Source organism: Hetaerina americana, unplaced genomic scaffold (genome assembly GCF_022747635.1).
Source record: "Hetaerina americana unplaced genomic scaffold, ioHetAmer1.1.p SCAF_1, whole genome shotgun sequence".
Lineage (NCBI taxonomy): Eukaryota > Metazoa > Arthropoda > Insecta > Odonata > Calopterygidae > Hetaerina > Hetaerina americana.
The window spans coordinates 81,201,442-81,221,564 of record NW_027286069.1 but is presented as its reverse complement, the minus strand read 5'-3'; the positions used below and the strand labels follow the sequence as shown (position 1 = coordinate 81,221,564).

Sequence of the window (20,123 nt, the reverse complement as noted above, 5' to 3'; positions counted from 1 at the left end):
AGAGGTCGCACATTAAGAAAGGGTGTAAGAGTACTATCGTAAAAAATATTTTGCAGATGACCTTCAGAAAATTCTACACTTACAGCGAAATTTCATGAATTTTCCCAGCAGAGACCATTTTCCCTGATTTTTTCAGATTGCTGGCCATCTTGAATGTTAAAATATATTGAAATTTATCTATATTACTCGAAATATGATCCTAGGAAACTATTCAAGTACGTTGATGAACTAAAAACGCCGATGTTTATTTAAGTAGGATCTCTGTGTGTGTAGGAAAATGGCCCTTTGCCTGGAATCAAAAGTCTTTGAGATAGGTTCTGATTGGTTATTTTATAATTTCTTGTCACAAGTCACAACTACAGCATAAAGGGAGACTCATTAAAGAAAGGGGTTAAGTAAAATCTTTGATGGAAACATTGTATTTCAGCTATCAATGGCAAGGAACAGTTAAAAAACAACCCACCAATGGAACATAAATTACAACACGAAGTTGGTATTCACTGCCTGAATTTCATTGATAGCTCATCCATTAGAGCTGCGGCACTCCTTAGTTTTATGCAAGTAACATTTCATGATAGGCGAAGTAAAATTTCAAGCCACATGATGAAAGCAAAAAAATATTCTCACACTTCAGAAGTAGTTTTTTTCAGGGCCGCCAGTCAAAATGTAACCTTATCATGCCGCAATGTATTGTGGGGAGTGCGTAGACCAAATACAGCTGCCAACTTCTTTCCTAATGAAGTTTTCAAGAAGGGATGAGGAGGGAGACAAGGGTAGAACAAGGTCAAACAAGAAAATGAGCTGCAAGATTCTGTGCTGCTTATGACCTAATTGACTGGAGAGTGAAATGGCATCAGATGAGATGGGCCGAAAGGACTTCATGCTTTTAGGATGGGAGGTTGTGGTGGAAGTGGAGGCAGGCATTGGATACAATAAGCAAACATTGGCCAGGACCTCCCCTAGGACTGATGGTTGAAAAACCACAGATTACAGCCAGGAGCGGACTAAGTGACAACTACAGTGGAACATCTGACAATGAATGTCTACAAAGTGTATCCATATTCAAAAAAGTAAAATTATCTATTTGGTGTTACCAAGAACAAAATGAAATCAAAAGCTAAGGATGGGCTTAATTGAATTTGGACTTTCTTTAAATTTCATAATTCAAAAAACTGAAACACAATCGCAATGTTTGCTGTGACTTATGAATTAATCATGACTGGTCATGTGGCTTATATAGAAAATAGGTTGATTTCCTTTCTATGCTTACTTTTTAGTGAGGTTCCATGGAATATGCATGGTGTAAAAGATTAAGATAAGTCTTAGAAAATAAATGAGCTCTAAAAGCATATTAAGAACGCCATACGCTTGGCAATTCTTGCAATATCAGTTGAATGAAATACAAGATTAGGGTAGACACGCAAAATGAGGAAGTTAGAAAGAACTTGGGAAAAATATTGGTTTGCAAACTATTTTAAATATTTTTCCTTATATCAATACCAAATAGGGAGTAAGAGGTACTTGCCATGAATCTGCCCAGGAAGGATCAAACCATTAAACCCGACTAAATCAGTCTCGTAGAAGCAACTAGTTCTGCAGAAAGTTTGAACAACCGTTTTAGAGGCCATGATAAGGCTTTCAATCCTGATGTTTACCGATATCCTTATAAGCTTGATGCAAATCCAATACTGTACTTAGAATCATCTTATGTGCTTAACGAAAATTCTAAAACTATACAGAATTAAATGATAGACTAAATTGTATATTGTAGATCATAAATAATAAATTAAGAAACCCAACAATGCTAATTTCTTGGATTTGAACAAATGACATATTTTAGAAAATAGATAGGAGGCACTAATAAACCATTATGAGAATGAAGGCACTGTGAAAGTGGTTCTATTTGAGTTACCAAATACCTTTGGTCAGTCAGAATATATTCCAGGACAGCTCAATTGTTCTTTAAGTTGATTTTGAAAAACTAATTGCTCTACCATTTTTAACTAATGTTGCTGATGACATGATAAAGTCACAGATTTGACTTTAACTTAACTCTTTTTTGCTGTTGATTTTTTCAAAACTCTTGAAGTCTTCCAGCTTTTATTCATTCCTGAGAATGAAAGCAATACGATGTTCTTTTAACAAGCTCCTTTTATTATACTTGTACCAGATTGAAAAAAACTCCATATGGTGAATAACCTAAATCCGAGTGACAGTCATGAAGGAGTGACGATCATAAGTCAAAGCATTTCCATCTTGGAGTATCTGCTGCTCACAGAACCAGTCCACTTTACTTGGATATGCAAATTTCTAGTCAATGCATTAAAAAAAGTAAAAATAATGAAATTGAGAAAACCCCCAGGAAAACTTTTCAGCTGCCATGTACTTGCTCATGTAGTACAACCGCATGGCACATAATCCTTATTTTATAGGCTCAAGTCCCAACAAACTTTTCACTTTGAGATTTCATGTGTTATGAACTTCTATAGTGTGTGCATAATCATTGTTAAAAATAAATATTCACACACACTTAATACATAATAAATTAAAATAGAATAGCAAAGAGTTGTCCAGCACTCCCTACAGTGCTGCTCACCAGCTGCCAATGCTAAATTGTCAAAATCCCTGATACCTATTATTTACTCTAACTTCTGACCCCTGTATAGAATCATATAAAAATCACAAATTCACTACCAAGAAAATTTTGCTTTTGATATCAAGTTACATGTCAAGGATATTATTTAAAAATTATAATAGCCAATTAGGTAAATTAGATAATGCAGAGAATGAATTGGCAGTACAGCTTGAGTTTGACAAACTTTTTAATATGTAATTATTAAAAAAGTATAATGGGGTATCATGTTACATATTCGCTAAATGACAAGATGACAAAACTACTTCATTCCACCAATTGCTTAAATGCTAAACTTAAGTTAATAGTAACAACACTGCAAAGCACATTCATACCACTAATGAGCTGTAATAAATTATTCAAAGCCTAAATAGATACTAAATCATTCTTAAAAGAAGGATAACGAATGAAGCCTTATTTCAGAATAAACTAGTCTTCCTTCTTGGTAATTTATTTTACAGCACACTTCTTGCCCTTTGCAGTCAGTCATTTTTAATTACATTCAATTATTCATATCACAAAGCACTCCTAACATGAGTGAAATCACCTCCCAAAATAAATTTTAGAAATGCAAACAAGATCAATGGACACAGTGACATCCTTGGCTCATGTACAATTAGTTGAACCTTTTCAATTATACCCCTAGCTCGTACACACAACAATGTGGAGGTAAAAATAGGCAAGATTATGCACTTAAAAATAGGTAACACTCCATGCACTTAAAAGCATTACTCATTTTTCCAATGATGGTTAAGTAAATTTTGCACAATGAATAAAGTAAAGTTGCATCAGTGAAATATTTTAAGCTAATTTTTATAATGAAATCATTAATTTCACTCTTGTATGGAGTAAATTTAAACGGCATTGGAAGTCATGGGGTATTCCATAGTTGTCTTTACCAATCAAAATCAAATTGCTTGCTGATACATATCGAAAAGCCAGTAATTAAAATCAATAGGCCACCACTAGGGCAAGTTGAGCATAAGTACGTACGTATTGCCACATTGTCTTTTGCTGCAGGATAAATTTTGAATAAAATAACCACTGTGTAATTAAAATTTTTGAAACAGCAATTTGAATATAATTCAGAATGAAATGATAATTGCTACGCTAGCAATTTAGGTCTCAGAGAATCTCTGTGTCTTTACCTCACTCTACATTGTGAAATTTCGAATGAAAATAAACATGGGTGTACAAGTATATTAAATAAGAAGAGGATATTAAAATATCAGTCACAATACCAAGTTCAAATAATCCACAATTAACATTGCTCAAAACTTCTTTAAGTTCCCTTTACAAAACAATTTTATTAAATGTCCGGAGAGAAACACTTCTCCCAGGAGTGGGAAGAAGTGTCTTCAGACTGAACAAGGTAGCAAAAGATGATCACATAAATAAAAATTTAAAATATCATGAATCTTTTTTAACTGTGATTCCCTCGAGGCTTAACTCTTTGGGGGTTCCTTCAATGTCTATGCACTCATAGACATATTTTCTGTTGACCCTGAAACAAATAAAAGTTAATTAATGGATATTACAAAAAATGTACAAAAATAGGAAGAACAGAGTGGTTTCTTTGTATTGATCATAATTTATACGTACATCATATATATTTTCAGATGCATTACTATTTTTCCTTATATTATTCTGAAGTTGTAAAAAGTATTTATATTACATCATAATTTATTAGTATTCCATCGACAAAGCTAGTTTATAGAATTTTTAGCACCTGATCTAAGCAGAATATTATTTTTACTTTTGATCTTGGCATTGAATATTTTATCATTAAAAATAATTCAAACATGTATGCAGTCAGGGGACTAATTTTTTCTAAGAAAAGCCAGAATCAATATGAATCATAAAAAAGAGCCCACACAAACAATCATGAACAAAAATAGAGACATGTAAACCAGAGTTTGAAATTATTTATTAAACTAAAAAATTTATTACATGCACAATATCCTTTTGGATAAAAAAGGAAGGACAATCAAAGTTACTAAAAACATTTTTGTATAATTTATAAACTCAGATGCCATTTACTGTCTTATCTGCTATCAGAACAACAATGTTTCCCATTCTAAACCTCATTATACTCAACTGGAAGACTCAATAAAATAAAACCACATCTTACTTGTGGTGTCCCTTATTACAAACCTATGAGAATGCCCTAAAGGAAAATAAATGTAATTCAAAGAGCTGCTGAAGATACCATGACAGTAACTTTTAACGGAGTCATCTGCCACATAAAACTCAAAGGATGCCTCAAATACAACTGGAAACCTAAGAGAAAAATCTTTTTGCTCTATTTGGACGAAGGATTAATTAGAACCTTACTGATAATTTAGTTCTCAACTACTCAAATTGACAATGGCAACCAGACCAACAACCTGATGAGGCACTAAGTTTTAGTGTCACAGAATTTTCACCATAAGCATAGCATCTCCTAGAAGTATGACAATATTCCATTTCATTAACTCAAGCTGGCATAGTATATTCTAATGTGATTCAAATGTGAAGAAACCTGCTAAGGCTTCAAACTAGCGTTTTACTTTGTCATAGAAATTCTTATGGGCAAAAAGACAGTGCTGATTCAAATGATGTCGGTTTTTATTTGACAGTTCTTCTTTAACAGGATAAACACAACATACGTGTATCGTCTCCAATAGAAATAGAAAGATTTTAACATCCTAAATACTGACTTCAATTTAGTGACTGTTCTCATTTTCTCTCACCTGCACTCGTGGCCACATTTTGGTGACTGACAACGGTAGCATGGAAAGTGACAACCTGGGCATTCTGGTTCCATGCAGTCACAAATATCCTTCCCACATGCAGTTAGGCATCCCTTGTCATCATAATCTGTGGTCTGCTTTTTCCTAGGTGAACATATCATGAGGAAGCAAAAATTAAAGTAACAGTATCCAATTGACTAAAAGTTGCTTTTTCACAAACTACATTAATGTCATCCAGGGTTAAAGGCTTAATTTGTACATACCCTCCAGCATTAAATTTCCTTGAGAGTTTTCTCTTTTCTCTGTTGCTGGTCTCAGGATCAAAGTTTTCCATGAATTTCATATTGCTATTTTGTGTCAATTTCTTCATTGCATTAGCGATCCTCTATAATAAATATACGTTAAAAATATCCAATTCCAAATTAAAATCCTCAAATCAAGTTATTGATGTGGGTATGAATCATTACATTATGTAGGAGATCTTTATCAGTATTCATTGGAATGTCAACCCTCCCATTAGAGAATGTGCTGCCTGTTAAACTTTACAAAGTTGGTTTATTTTGTAAACAAAATTTTAAATTTTACTTCATAATTCACCTCATTAGAGTGGAGATGTTACACAAGTTGTACTCTAATATATTATGGAGAGGTCCATACCCAATTTCATTATTTTTCATTTATGATAAATTATAATCCCTTCATCCTACTGTGATTTCTGTCATTTAATATAAAACTAAACAGCCAAAGTAAACTCATGCTGGAAAACATATCAAGAGACCTCATTCAGGAAATTTATTTAATGCAAAGACATTTTATGCATAGGGGCAGGATTACTTTTCAACATGCATTATTAATGAAACATCACTCCTTATAACAAAAGTTACAGATTTTGCAAATAAGACTGAAAATAGTTTTTCATCGTAAATTTTGTTTTACTATGGTTTTGTTTTTGGCAGGACATGTATGCACATTGGCTTGTACCAAACTTGAAGTGGTCTCATAACTAAAAGAAGCAATTTTCCCAGTGGAGAATACCTGATTCACTTATCATTTTTGTAATGTTTTCAGAAAATTTGGCCCTTTTCCTCACTGAAACAACAATTTTTTCTCTTTTTCTGGCAGCCACCCTACCAAATGGCAAGAAACCATTTTATGAATGTTCATTTTGTGTTCATAAGGTTCATGTTCAAATCCTAACAGAATGTAGCATGAACACCCAACAAATTTTCACTTTCTTCATCAATAAGGCTAATGAATTTTTCTACCATTCAGTGTTAAATTAAAAGTAGTCTCTAATTCCATGTCATCAGAGTTTTCTTCAAAATTAATTATGTTTGGAGAAGTTTGTAAAATATTCCATTTTTTTAAGTCACATTTAAATTACTTAAGAGTATCATAACCCAGTTTAACCCTTTGCAGCATGCAACAGTCTTTTAAGATTGTACTTTTAAGTACATGGTTAGTTTTTGTGTGATGTGTGTGCCCCAGGTGGATTAGCGAAGGTAAAAAAGATTGCTTGGTTGTTAAAAATACCTTTAGCAGTACCAAAGATGTGTATGAAAGTCAGCCAAATCTCACTTACTTCAAAAGATGGTTAGGCAGCAATTTTAGATTTGTTTTTCCGGGTGTTTGAATAGTCCTATCAAATTGTTAATGAAAAACTAACCAAATAACACAACAATATTCATGCTGATGGTGGGAAGAGAAACCAATTATATTCAGGTTAGTGGGTGAGATAAATAACTTCCTGCTTAACTAGTTCAGCATTATTAGGTCATTGCATGAAGCCGTATTTTGATCAGGAATTACTACTACTGCTGTTTTCTTAATGCTGCATACATTCTGGTTCAAAGAAGGTTTCATATAATTTTTCAGATTTTTACTAGCCACTTATTCAGAATTATAGTCACTAGAACCAATTGGCCACAGGCTTCAGATGACTTTTTATCATTAAGGATCCCCATCTACTTCAAGATCCATTATAATGTCACATACATTATTAAACATAATCTTATATCCAAAATCATATTCATGCAAAGAATTCTAGCTTTTATAAACATGAATCTTATTCAAATTTTTGGGGGTCGTCTAAAAAGTTGTTGACCTACAAATAAACAAGAAATTTTTTCCTTCGACGTATTTTTGTTTTTCAACATAACCTCCTCCTAAGTTGACACTTTTTCCAGCGATGCTCTTAACTTTTTCAACCATTCCAAACAGTAGTCGAAGTCTTTCTATGCAAAATAGGCATTTATATATGTGATAACCTCCTGTCCAATGAAAATCTCCATCCGCCAAGCGAAACTTTAAGGTTACCAAACAGGAAAAAGTCACTGGGGATCATATCTGGTGAATATAGTGAGGGGTCCACCAATTTGAACTGTAATCCGTGAATTTTTAGCTTTGTTGGCCAGGGAAGTGTGAGCAGGTGCATTGTCTTGATAGAAAAGCACTTTTTTTCCTCTTCAAATGTGGTCATTTTTGCAATTTCTGCCTTCAGTTGGTCAAGTAATGATGCATACACTCTCCCGTTATTGTGTTACCTTTTTGAAGATAACCAATAAATTAGCTTTCGCATGTCCAATTCTTAAGTCAATTTATGACAAACAATTTCTTTTAATATGCCCATAGCCTCTGCTATCTCTCCAAACTTAATTTGATGGCCATTCAGTACCATTCGGTTGAATTTTTTATACAATCCGTGGTTGCCATAGTTTTTGGCCACTCCAAAGCTCACCATCAGCCAAGCAAGTATGGTCATGTTCCAATTCAGCTGCCATCAATTTCACGTTCATGAATGATGCTATAGAGTCCCTATACTCATCTTTGATTTGCCCAGGTGTATTGCTTTCAAATACATAAATATAATGACAGGTTGATACTCAATTGTTTCCATTTACACAAAAATCTTCCCCACGTCTCACTAAAATGATTGTCAAACAACAACTGGGGGTCCAAAATGGCTGAAATTTTGGTGAGTACCTTTCAACCTATGCGGCCACACATTCCCCAGCTTTAGTTGAGGAGTGCTGATATTCTCATGCAGAGAGGGGCAACTTTTCATACAACACTTATAATACAAAATTTCATTGTTGCTACCAATCTCTTCAAATGATTTAACCCATTCTTGAACAGGACTCCAACAAAATTTGTTGTGTGATAAATACGTAGTAGAAGGTTTCACCATGCAATATGGAAGCAAAGTCATAATTTAACATCAAAAGCAACATTCTAAACTTATCTTGCAAAGGAAAAAGGACATTGCATGCATATGTAATATGTAATGTAATCTACGTGAACTCTCAGTATGAATCAAATTAACTGAGATTAATATTTTGCTACAGTCAAAGTCAAATTTTAACTTGGTAACATTGAGGAAGTAGTTTGAAAATTTCCTTAAGTACTGAACCCAAATTCAGAGTATTATGAATTTTACCTCATTGAGGGGTGTATCGTTATCTGAGGAAGAGTCTCGTGAGGAATCGAAGTTGGTCACGCCTTCAACCAAAGGACCTTCATTATGGCAAAAATTTGAGTTAGAATTGTTGTCAATATCAATGCTATCCCCATTTACATTCAGTTGCTCCTGTGAAGTCAATATTACACATACATAATCAAGAGGGGATAGTAAAAACACTTAAACTCTTTTAATGATAATGACGATGAAAGGAGAGCAATTTCATTCTCCCCCACATATTGTGAAACAAAGCAGCAATAATGAAGGAATATTAAAACTTTCAATTGATATTAAGTAATAAGAAATGATAATGAGACAAGGTTAATAACAACTATTAATAATGATAATAACAAATACATGAAACTGATATGGGCTGCGATAAAAAACCAAGGATTTTGTCCTGCATTCTATCATTAAGTCTTCACAAAAATGTATGAAAATGAAGAACCTGAGTTCTGTTGCCACTTTTTTCAAAGTCTCATGTTTCACTCTATGTTTTGCATAATTTTTAATCACTGAAACTTTCAAAGTAATTCATCAAACAATTTACGCTGGAGCAAATTAAACCTCTTTAAGTACAACGATTTTGGACCACTGAATTATGTCAAAGAGGCCGTGACAAGGTGCCTGAATGAGACTCCCGTCAATGCCTTCCAGGAAGCATATCAGAAGCTTGGCAGAGGGGCCAACATAGGTGTGTTAATGCAAAATGTGTTTGGAAGAGTTTTAGTAATTTGCACTTGATCTGCAATAAAGTTTCCTCCCAATATTCTAATTATTTTTTGGGAAGGATCCTGTATATAATAAAAAATGTATACAGATGGGTTAAATGGTATTTTTAGCTAGAGCCAAAATATTTTTCCATTGGTTGCTTCTTCATATCAATGGGGCAGCATTAAAAATACATCATATTACAACCAACCACAAACTAAAGAGGTATTCTTACTAATCCACACCATATAAGGTAGAGTCTGTTGTATTTCTTGTAGCTCATTTATATGCACTTACAGAGGTCACAACAGTTCCGATGGCCAAGGAAGTGACCAAATTAAGGGAAAAAGTGATTAAGTGGTGACATATTTAACTCAAAATTTGACAGCTGCATTAGACCTTCCTATCAGAGCCTTACAAAACTCCTTTTACTTTCAACTGGAATTTCCTTGATCCTAATGTGACTGAATTATTTTTTACAGGAAGATCTGGTGCTTTCCAGATCTTTCCGTAAAAATCTGCCATATAGCTGGTATGTGCTTGATGAATTTATCTCGGGTCTCCCACCGGGTCAATGGTTCAATGTTGGCCAAGGACCTATATGGAACCCCTGACCTAGTGGAAGACCCAAGAAAACTTCATTATTTTTTACAGTCTGCTTGACTCTGATGACTTACCAAAAGAATTAGGCATGGCTACATGAGACGGCCAATTTATGTAAACTATGACTCAACAGGAAGTAGTATTTTTGTGAAGACTTAATCTACCTGTAGTTGTGCCTCTAGTTTTGGATCATGTACACCAATTTCTATTACTGGAGATTATTCTTGTTTCAAAATGCATAAAACTTCTTGATGGTTCTTCTGTGAGATACTATTTTATAATCCATAATTCAACCGCAAGAAAGAAATTAAATTGAAAAATCTTCAGTTTCTCGAAAACTTTTTCAATCGCCATGTTCATGGTCAGCACCAGTGGCACATATTTTTATGTACGCGCTGAAACCCACTTATAAGGCAAATTGTACACATGGAAATAAATACAGATGAATACCTATAATAATGCTCCGGGAAACCAATTTTAGTTGGAGGACATTGGGCCACCATAATTTATTCTGATAGTTTTACTGCATCATCACTTTTAAATGCTTTATGAAAAATTTCTTTCAACTTGAAAGGGCCCTGACTGAACACTGGAATCAAACCAACAAAATTTATACGAGGGTAATTTGAAAAGTTCTCAGAATGGAATAGAAATAAACAACTTACTGAAACTTTTTTATTTTTCAACGAAGTCTCCCTGTACACTAATGCACTTGGCCTAGTGATGTTCCAATGTCTTGATCTTATTTTGAAAATTACTCTTTCAGGCCTGCAAAATACCAGTCTACTTTGGCAGTTAGTTCTTGGTTTCAAGAGAATCTCCGTTCACTGCGGAAATTTTGAGCTTAGAGAAGAGAAGATGAAAATCTGATGGAGCCAAATCAGGTAAATAAGGCGAGTGTGGTAACAATTCGTACCTTAGTTCACATATTTTTATCATTGTAAAGACACCTGTATAAGGGGTTTGCATTGTCTTGATGAAAGATGACTTTCTTCCTTGCCAAACCTGGCCTTTTTTTGCATATCTTTTGCCATAGCTGGTCCAGGATGTTAGCGTAGCATTGTCCAGGAATAGTTGGACCAGTAGGAAGAAAATATATCAACAGAATCCCTTTGGCACCTCAGAAAACTGAAGCCATCACATTTCTGGTCGACCATATTGCCTTTGCTTTCTTTGTTGGTGGTGAATTAACATGTTTCCACTGCTTTGACTGTTTTTTATCCCTGGGTAGTAGTGGATCCAAGTTTTATCTGTGGCCACAAACTGGTGTAGAAAATCTGGCTGGTTGCTATTAAAACAGGTCAAACATTGTTTGGAAATTTCCATTGTGAGGTGTCAGTGATCCATCATCAAAAGACCCACCTAACGGATAATTTTCTCACATCCAGTTCCACTGTTATGTAATATGCCCGTTCCAATGACATTCCTACAGCTTCAGCGATTTCTCGTACTTTCAGTCGGTGATTCTCCATGACCATTTTATGGACTATGTCAATAATTTCTGGGGTAGTGGCACATTTTGGTCGCCCACTATGTGGATCATCATCTAAGCTGTCCCGGACAAGCTTTAACTCGTTTGTCCACTTGGAAACAGTTGAATATGAAGGAACAGAGTCCTGCATAGAGTTCTAAAAGTCCGAATAAATTTCCATTGCTTTCATATCTTTCTTTATGAAGTATTTAATCACTGCTCGAATCTCAATTTTTTCCATCTTCACATATCACTACACGGGAAAAATAAAGCGGTGAATTTGCACCACAGATCTCTTCCCAGGGTACTGATGCATTAAGCGTTTACTCATAAAGGATCACCTATTACAAGGGGGGAAACTCATTGCGCTAGCACTTCCATCTGGTGGTGATTCCAAGAACCTTTCAAACTACCCTAAAACCACGTATAAATCAGACATTAAGCCACTAATATAGAAAAATTAAATTTTTGCACAACAAATATAGAGTATAGCAAAATGTTTGATCACTCTTTATTGGAGTCCTCAATTTAATGTTTTGATTAAGTTGAATATGGCCTTATTTTTTAAATAATGCATCAAGTCGATAACCTTCAATTATTCATACAGAACAACAACCTAAGATGAGAAGTAAGGGGTGTATGTTTACCCCCATGAATGCATTCTTTCTATTGTCTTTTCATTTTTGAGCCAAGACAGTTAAAACAATAAAAATGTTAGCCCAACTAAAATAAGTAAAAGTACTCCCTGAAGTAACCAAATATTAACAAACAGGTAAAATATGTATTCCGGAGGGATAAGTAAGAGGTCAGTATACTACTGGTCTCTACACAGAAAAGTACACGTAAATTTGTTAGAATTTGTCAACCACCATATTTAAGTTTAATTGTAGTCAAAGTAGAATAAGAAAAATTTTGTATGAACCAAATATCGTGTTTGGCTAATTTTTAAAGAAAATAACCATGCCAGAAGTTTTGAGGCATGCCAGAAGTTTTGAGGCATGCCAGCAATATGAAACCCCTTGTTCTACAACAAATTCAAAAAGAACTACAATTAATAAAAATTAAATTTAAAAATTATTATTCTTTAAATATCACAGTTACATACTAATCAACACTCAGGTAATAAGATGAACAAACATTCCATCCAGAAATACCAGCACATTCAAGATACATATATCTAAGGGAAAAGAAAAACTTGGGAGGCACAAATGAGGATTTATTTCTTACCAAATGGTCATTCCTCTCTGAATTAGGGAATATAGAAGGAATGGCCCCTTTATTTAACTTTACTAATTTTCCAGACTTATCAAAGTTATCTGGTTCAAAGTGGGCAGAACATAGAATTGCTCCTGGTGGTGCTGTCCAATTTTCTCCTCCCACAACTCTCTCCCAGCATTTCCTTAAATAATCATTCTTAGGAAACCTGAGGATTGAATGAATTAATTTCAACCATACTATTACACCAACTAAAATTCATCAATGATAAACACTGGAATTGGTTCTTTCAGAAGAATCAAAAGAGAATGACTGTGCAATTCTACCAAGTTGGGATTATACACGTTAACTATCAACCCAGGGATAACTTACTTTCCCAAAAATTGTATTCACCAACAACTACCTTCAGTGGTCACTGCTTCAGATGAAGTCATAAAAATGTCATAAATAGGCAATTGGTATAAAAAATATTTAATTGTAACTTTTAGTAGGAAAGACAGAACACAGGGAATAACTCATAAGTAACTAATTTCACTGTTTACCCACATTCCTATTAAAATCCCCTATCTTTCCCAGCATATAGTTCGCAGGAATACTATTTTCAATTGTCCAATTTTCGTGCATGGGTTTGCTAAGGCAATATAACTATGTTTTCGTGAAAAAGCCAATGATATATTACTGGCTGACCAAAAGATACGCCCTGTATTAAGAACTGACACAAACTGTTCATGACCCACCAAGATGGCTCTATAGGTGGTTCTTGACCCACCTACATGGCTCTAAGTCTATTGTAGCAAGTACATTGGCTGTGGCGTCACTGTAAGCACTTCCCCATCAGAACATTTAAAAGTTCTGCTTCGCATCCCTAGTTCCCAGTTTAACTCTCAGAATACGATTCATTGGAGTAAAATGAAAACCCCCTTCGGAATTATTTCCTAAATTTCTGCAACATGAATCACATTAGGCCACCCGTTGATACAAGTAAAAAATCAAATATTTCCTTTAACATCATGTACTAGTGTTATTTGGCGAGTTAAAAATCGTGTTGAAATACCTCAATTTCTCACTGTAGATTGCATAAACATACTTGGAGAAACCATTTCATAGACTTCCATTCAAATCAATTTTACCAATGAGACAATTCAATACTTTTGGCAATGATTTTACATTTAAAATATTACGCAACTCCATGAAAAATGTAAAGTAGTGTGTTTAACTAGGCGTAGCCTTTCGGGCATATTTTGTTCATACCTATGATAACTTAACCCAATCTTTTTTGGAGCATTCCCAATTCTATTTTCACAGCCGAAAGCTTGGCAGTTCATTACTGTATGTGATTTCCTAACGCACAGTTCCAAAAATTTTCAGTATCGCTTCTGCAGCACCAACTTATACTCACACTTCATTAAAAAAACAACTATGAACAATTATAAAAAGAAATGCAGCCTTCCTATTCTCTCCAGGTTGACTGGTCCAAACCTTTACATTGCGCCGAGCGACATTGTTATTTTTCGAACAATCGAGAAAACAGCGAGTTCGGTTAATGTATCAACGCGGATAGCACGAATAGCATTTCTGCTTGGAAACTTCAGTCAGGGTGTAAAATAACGTCAAAATATCTTTGTAGTTCTTTCTTCGTAGATATTATCACTCTCTTTTATCTTTCGTGGTATCAGGCTAAATAATTTCGTATTTTTTTTTGCTTTTTTCTTATTATTTTAATTTTATAACTGTCGTTCATATTTTGACAATATTCAAGTTATACAGAAGCGTCCGTAGCACCACGTTAAGAATATACGTTGTAAGTAACTGATTTCCCTCCATTCGTTATTGCCTTCTCTGCGAGGTTCAGCGATTGAATCACATGGACTTTTGTTTTGCAGAAAAGTTGTCATTGGGAAAGCGGAGGACATGCGGTATCAATTTTCGCGGTAATGGGTCATGTGTAAAAAGTGCATTATATTCAGGTGCATATATTCTAAGCACTTACTCTGACAAATATCGTACTTATATGTTCACAGTCATTCTGGGTTGCATTTAACAATTTTTTGTTCCCCCATGCTTACAATTTTTTCATTCAACAGAATAACCTGAGCACTATATTTCCCGCCAGCATTAGCTTCTTGCACTTGCAATTAGTACCTAAGGGAGGAGAATAGGTTTCGGTTAATAATTATTGAAAGACAAGTTGGTATGAGTTGAGTGCTAATGTGATGTCTTTATTCTTGATGCTTTCACTCATCCTGGTATGTATGTACATGTGAGTGTAGGTAGGAATTTTGTTGGGAGCCACAATACACCTTGATATTGCTTATTGCGGACCTGCATAAGTTTGATTTGTCAAGTCCAGGGTAGATGGTCATGTCCAACTAAGCTTGTGAAGACATAATTTGTTGTTATGATCGTAATGAATCATGTGTTCACCACCACAAAATGCATTAATCTGAAAGATGAATTTGATTTAACCTTCTATGACATCTTCTGATGGGATATTATGTTTATGGATTTGGATCTTTTATGGTTTGGGCTACAATTTCTCACCTTTGATTTTGATTTGACCGGTTGATCTTTACCATAATTTCTTTCCAACTATTGGTAACGATTTTTAATCGGCAATCACTTTCGTAGTTCGTTTGGTAGAGGCCAAGGAATTGTAACAGAAGTGATGCTACTGCACATTAACTTGAAATGGGAAACAATGTCTTTGTTCTTAGCTTTTTAATTTTAATCAAAAAGATTAAAGTGGTCAGGATGCACTTGGCCAAGAGAGCCACCGGAGCCAAATGTAGGAAAGAATAATTTTTGGAGGGAACAAATAGCTGACATTTGCTGCACCATTGATGTTTTTTCTCTGTAAAAGTGCAGTCGTAGGCAATACAAAAGCGCTACCAAAAATACTATCTTAGACGAGACATTTTTAATATCCCATCACTGTTTGTGTTAAAGGGATGGCCGCCATTTGGTCGAGAAAAATATTGTGTACATGGTCGCAGGGTTGGAAAAACAGCATGTAATTTGACGTTCATATAACACTCATTTCATGTGCTAGTTCAGTGGGAGACCGAAGACCAGACAGTCGTGACCACCAGAACATGTCAGGAAAATTTTCGATCCTTTCTTAATTTTCTAAGAGATGGATATGCTGTCTCACCAAAGAGGTTTTATTTGGGCGATGTTCACCAGAAGTAATCAGAGAAGTGAGAGAGCAAACTGCAACTTTTGCTCTGCTACATTATCTATTAAATCCTGACTGGTGTCCAATCTACAAAGACATATCAGAGCACTGTCTCTTCTGTCATGTTGTTGCCAATAAGTAAAAATGTTTGCAAAAATCAATGAAATCTAATTAATATTTCTTTATGTCGTTTATATGGATAAGATGAGGCATCCTGGAGTACCAGATCCCAGGGTAACTCAAAGATGTCGTGACGATGCTCCTTTCACTCTCTCACAGTCGGGCCCATCTTCATCAGAGCTTCCAGCAGCCCAAAACAGTTTTTCTAACTCAGGCTCAAATAATCCCTCATCTACTTCTGGTCAACCTTTGGATGCAGAACACCAGCTTCCCAGGTTGACTGGCCACCGACATCAACAACTTGCATTAGGTCAGTTTACATTCAAACCAATGGGAGGTTCTCTAAGAGGAGATTGACGAGTAAATTGTTTATTTCATTGTGAAAGACTACCAACCATTAAGTGTAATTGAAAGCAAACAGTTTTAAAAAATTACACAGATCCTCAATCCCAATTATATTTTATCCATAGAAAGTTTCTCTCGGGGAATTTTCCACCACAAATTTTTGAAAGTGAGAAGAATTCCATTAGGAATACTATGATTGATGCAGAATGAAGTCCCTGAGTCCAAGTCAAAACATTAGTAGTATTAATACTCATGGTTGGACTTCTCCCACTAATGTAAGTTACCTGGCATTGGCAGCACAATTAACTGATTAAGAATGTATTTTTTGCTCATTCTTAATTGACTGCTTCCCGTACAGTGACGGACATACTTTAGAAAAATTATCTGTAGGGATTAAGTGAATGCTACTAGATTGGGCTCCATTGAACAAAGTTGTTCCTGTTGTGAATGGCAATGCTGCCAATATTACTGCAGCAATAATAATAATATTTTATTGTCCACTGGCCATACATACGATGTAAGTATAGGAGTCATCAAATACAAAGGAAAGTAAAAAATACAGTTACATTTTGATACATTAAAGGGTGCAATAAAAATACAATGCATTATACCTGCTTGTCATTTAAAAATCCATTCAATGAATAATAGCATTTTATTAGAAGGTGTTTCCTGAGTTTCAATTTGGAATGCCTAATTTATTACTCGCATAAGGATATGCTGGTGGCAACATAATCCTTGTTTTTCTCATATCCTTATGCAAGTAAGATCATGGTTTCATCATAAGACAAAAAAAATATCATTCAATTTTCTTAAGATACATCACATGAGAAAAGGTTATTTACATTGCATAGGAATATTTAACAAAAAACATATGAGAATCTTCTTTCCATAATACACAAAATTCAACCACAGAGTACAAAGGTGTAATATCCAGGTATACCATAAGATTAAGCTTGAAAGAATTTGAAGGAGATTCTTTCAAATCTGGAGGAAGTCAAGCTTAGTATGTCTATCGTGTTGCTGGATTTTTTTTTGTTTTGTCTTTTGTCTGTGTATGTGTGTGTGTGTGTGTATGTGTGTATATATATATATATATATATATATATATATATATATATATATATATATATATATATATATATATATATATATATATATATATATATACCTGTATTGAGTAAAAATAGCAAAGAACCAGGGTTAAAATCCTGAGGAATGCCTGTTTTAACTTCTTTTACAACTGATTGGCATTTATCTTTGCAATTTCTAGATTCAACAAGATGGGGTATATAAACTACTTGATGTCTGCCCTGAAGATACAATCTGAGTCATTTATTTAAGATACCCAAAGTACCATATTTTTCGATTTCCTAATCAAAATATCATGATTTACAGTGTCAAAAGCCTTAGTAAGATCAAGGCATGTCCGAGGGAAAAATACTTATTGTCCCTAGTATATTGTACATTTGTAATAAATTTATGGAGTGGTTGAGATTTTGATATACCTTTTCTAAAACCATGTGGTTGGTTTGAAAAAACATTGTTTTTCTAGTAAGTTTACAATAAGTTTTAACATAACCGTTTCCAGTATTTTAGAAAAACCAGAGATGAAACTTTTTGGTCTGTAGTTTCCATAGTTGTTCATATCACCCTTTTTGTGAACTGGTGTAACTTTACTCAATTTCAGGCGTCATGGAAAAATATCTTCTGACCAAGACAGGTTGCAGAGATACACAGAGGGGCTTATCGGTTTGAGGGATAGAGCACTGAATTACTTTGTCCAGCATATCATCTCTCACTGAACAAAGCTTATTGCTAAGAGTATGGCTTATGCTGATAATTTTATCTCTAGTCACAGGATCGAAACATATGGAGTGTGGAACTGGTTGTGGATGGGTGATGGATTTAGAAATAGAAGTTTTATCCTTGAAATTTGAAACAATTTTCCCTGGAGTCTCAGTAAAAAAATAATTGTAATGATAGTAGGATTTAATCACACACCACCAGCTGCTTTGAATTAACAGTTTATGTGAGGACTCAGTTCATTTGTTTCACCATGTATAATTGTTCAAGAAGTCCTGATTTTTAATTTGCGACCAAAATATCATTCTAGGATTATTTTGCTTTAGCAGCAATGTCCTCGGGGAATTTACTGCATTTTATATTTTTGTTTAAGAGTTATATTTTCAATTGTTTTGGTAAGCTGATATAAATCCATTTTTTATTACTAAGGTTGATTGTTTCACTTGTTAGCGAGTATGCTTTTTGTTATGCATATTTGTGACTTTACGTATCTTAACTGGAAAATTTGTTTCTAAGTGAAAGTTGAATTTGTCAACAAATGCATCTATTTTGTCATTAAAAGTATTTTTAATGTAAAACTTATCCCAAGATTCACTGTCCAAGTCAAAACTTAGAAATTGCAGTTGGTCCTCAAGAAAGGTTCTCTTATAAACATAATGTGAGCTACAGTTTTTATATTTGCCGACTCTAACATCAAGCGAAATCCTTCCGTCGTATGAGAAGCCATAGTCCATAAAAATAACTAAACTTAGATAGTTTTAAAAAACATAAAAACTATCTAAGTTTGTCATGACTTGATGTGTTAATGTTCTGTCAGTAGTTGTTACCATAGTTTCTTCAGTTACTATTGTATAAATGTTAAAGGAATCTATTACTGACTGAATTTGTTTAGCTTTTTTGCTGCATATATTGGAGAAGTTTATAATAGGTCATCGCATAACGCAATGCAATAAATTAATTAAAGAAATTATATGTATTAATTTAATTAAAGTCTATGATTAAACATTTATTCTTTTTGTATTTCCATCAATAAATTCAATTAGAGGCACTCTTTAATTTACAAAAGCTGACCATGTCTTCATTTTAAAACATGCCTGCATACCGTCACTCTCCTTAGGTTACATCACAATGATCAACCCCTATGCAGCTGGCTCCAGTCAACAGTGGTGTAGTCAAGCCGTAAATACTCACCATATTGGACTACACTAAATAAGAATAAATGCTGCTGATGCTCCCCACATTGGATTGAAAGAAGTCATCTATGGTGGAAGAATGTAAACTTCCATACTGTAGTAAAATTTCATGTATTCAAGACATTTGATTTGCCTGTATGCTCTGTACTACATACTGCCACTCCAATAAAATGACTTCACATGTCGTTGCCTGAATTATTTTTTTTGAGATCCTAAGCATTGAATTTTGATTATAATTTAATAAATTTCCTGTGCAACCACTTTGCAAATAACGTTTTCTCATCAGTCAGAATATTCATTTTCTGAGCCTTGGAGGTGGGATTGTTTATGGTTTAAGAATATTCACTTGATTGGTTTGTTCACATTTTGGGCTTGGTAATTTTGGTTTTCATTTTTCATGGAAAAAATAAAATTGGAATCCATATAATTGTTAAAGCAATAATAAATACAGCTACTTATTTTAAAATTAGGAAACTCTGAAGATATATTCAATTTGAGCACTCTAGTATTTTTGAAAGTAAAATAATGCCTATAAAATTACCATTTAATCCAACCAAAAGTAGTCTCTAGTCAGCGTCGAAGTGTAAGCAAATGAATATTGGAAAATCTCAGAGAAAATTATTCAATGGAAAAAGAAAAGTCCCTTTTTACATTTTCAATAGTGAA

General features: G+C 34.2%; 2 protein-coding genes across 8 annotated transcripts in view; one reads left to right on the top strand and one right to left on the bottom strand.

The window, feature by feature from the left end:
* The window catches only part of LOC139693882 (uncharacterized), a 136,819-nt gene extending 117,209 nt beyond the window's left edge, over positions 1-19,610 (top strand). For 4 of the 6 annotated variants that reach the window (XM_071592226.1, XM_071592217.1, XM_071592210.1 and 1 more), the window contains 3 exons: positions 10,902-11,019; positions 16,201-16,426; positions 19,382-19,610. In XM_071592226.1, the coding sequence (XP_071448327.1) occupies positions 11,005-11,019; positions 16,201-16,426; positions 19,382-19,473 (333 nt within the window). In that variant the 5' untranslated portion in view covers positions 10,902-11,004 and the 3' untranslated portion in view covers positions 19,474-19,610. Of the gene's footprint in view, positions 1-10,901; positions 11,020-16,200; positions 16,427-18,148; positions 18,365-19,381 lie in introns of those variants that run through there. The other 2 variants (XM_071592243.1, XM_071592234.1) reach the window with 2 other exon arrangements.
* Positions 2,805-14,300, bottom strand: LOC139693868 (THAP domain-containing protein 5-like). 2 transcript variants are annotated; one of them, XM_071592182.1, is made up of 6 exons: positions 14,073-14,299; positions 12,834-13,029; positions 8,801-8,950; positions 5,628-5,749; positions 5,365-5,508; positions 2,805-4,136 (listed from the first exon to the last, which is right to left on the bottom strand). In XM_071592182.1, the coding sequence occupies exons 1-6, from the start codon at positions 14,144-14,146 to the stop codon at positions 4,043-4,045; spliced, it is 780 nt and encodes a 259-aa protein (XP_071448283.1). In that variant the 5' UTR covers positions 14,147-14,299; the 3' UTR covers positions 2,805-4,042. The 2 variants fall into 2 exon arrangements, with proteins under 2 accessions (XP_071448283.1, XP_071448292.1); XM_071592191.1 differs by lacking the exon at positions 8,801-8,950 and having other exon boundaries at positions 14,073-14,300.
* Positions 19,611-20,123: the final 513 nt, after the last annotated feature.

Excerpts from the sequence above, each read along its gene's own strand:
- LOC139693868 (XM_071592182.1), bottom strand. The coding sequence starts at position 14,146 with ATGAACTGCCAAGCTTTCGGCTGTGAAAATAGAATTGGGAATGCTCCA. Across the intron at positions 8,951-12,833 it reads CAGAGAGGAATGACCATTTG|GAGCAACTGAATGTAAATGG; the intron begins GTAAGAAATAAA and ends TTGACTTCACAG. Across the intron at positions 4,137-5,364 it reads AAATGTGGCCACGAGTGCAG|GGTCAACAGAAAATATGTCT; the intron begins GTGAGAGAAAAT and ends TATTTGTTTCAG.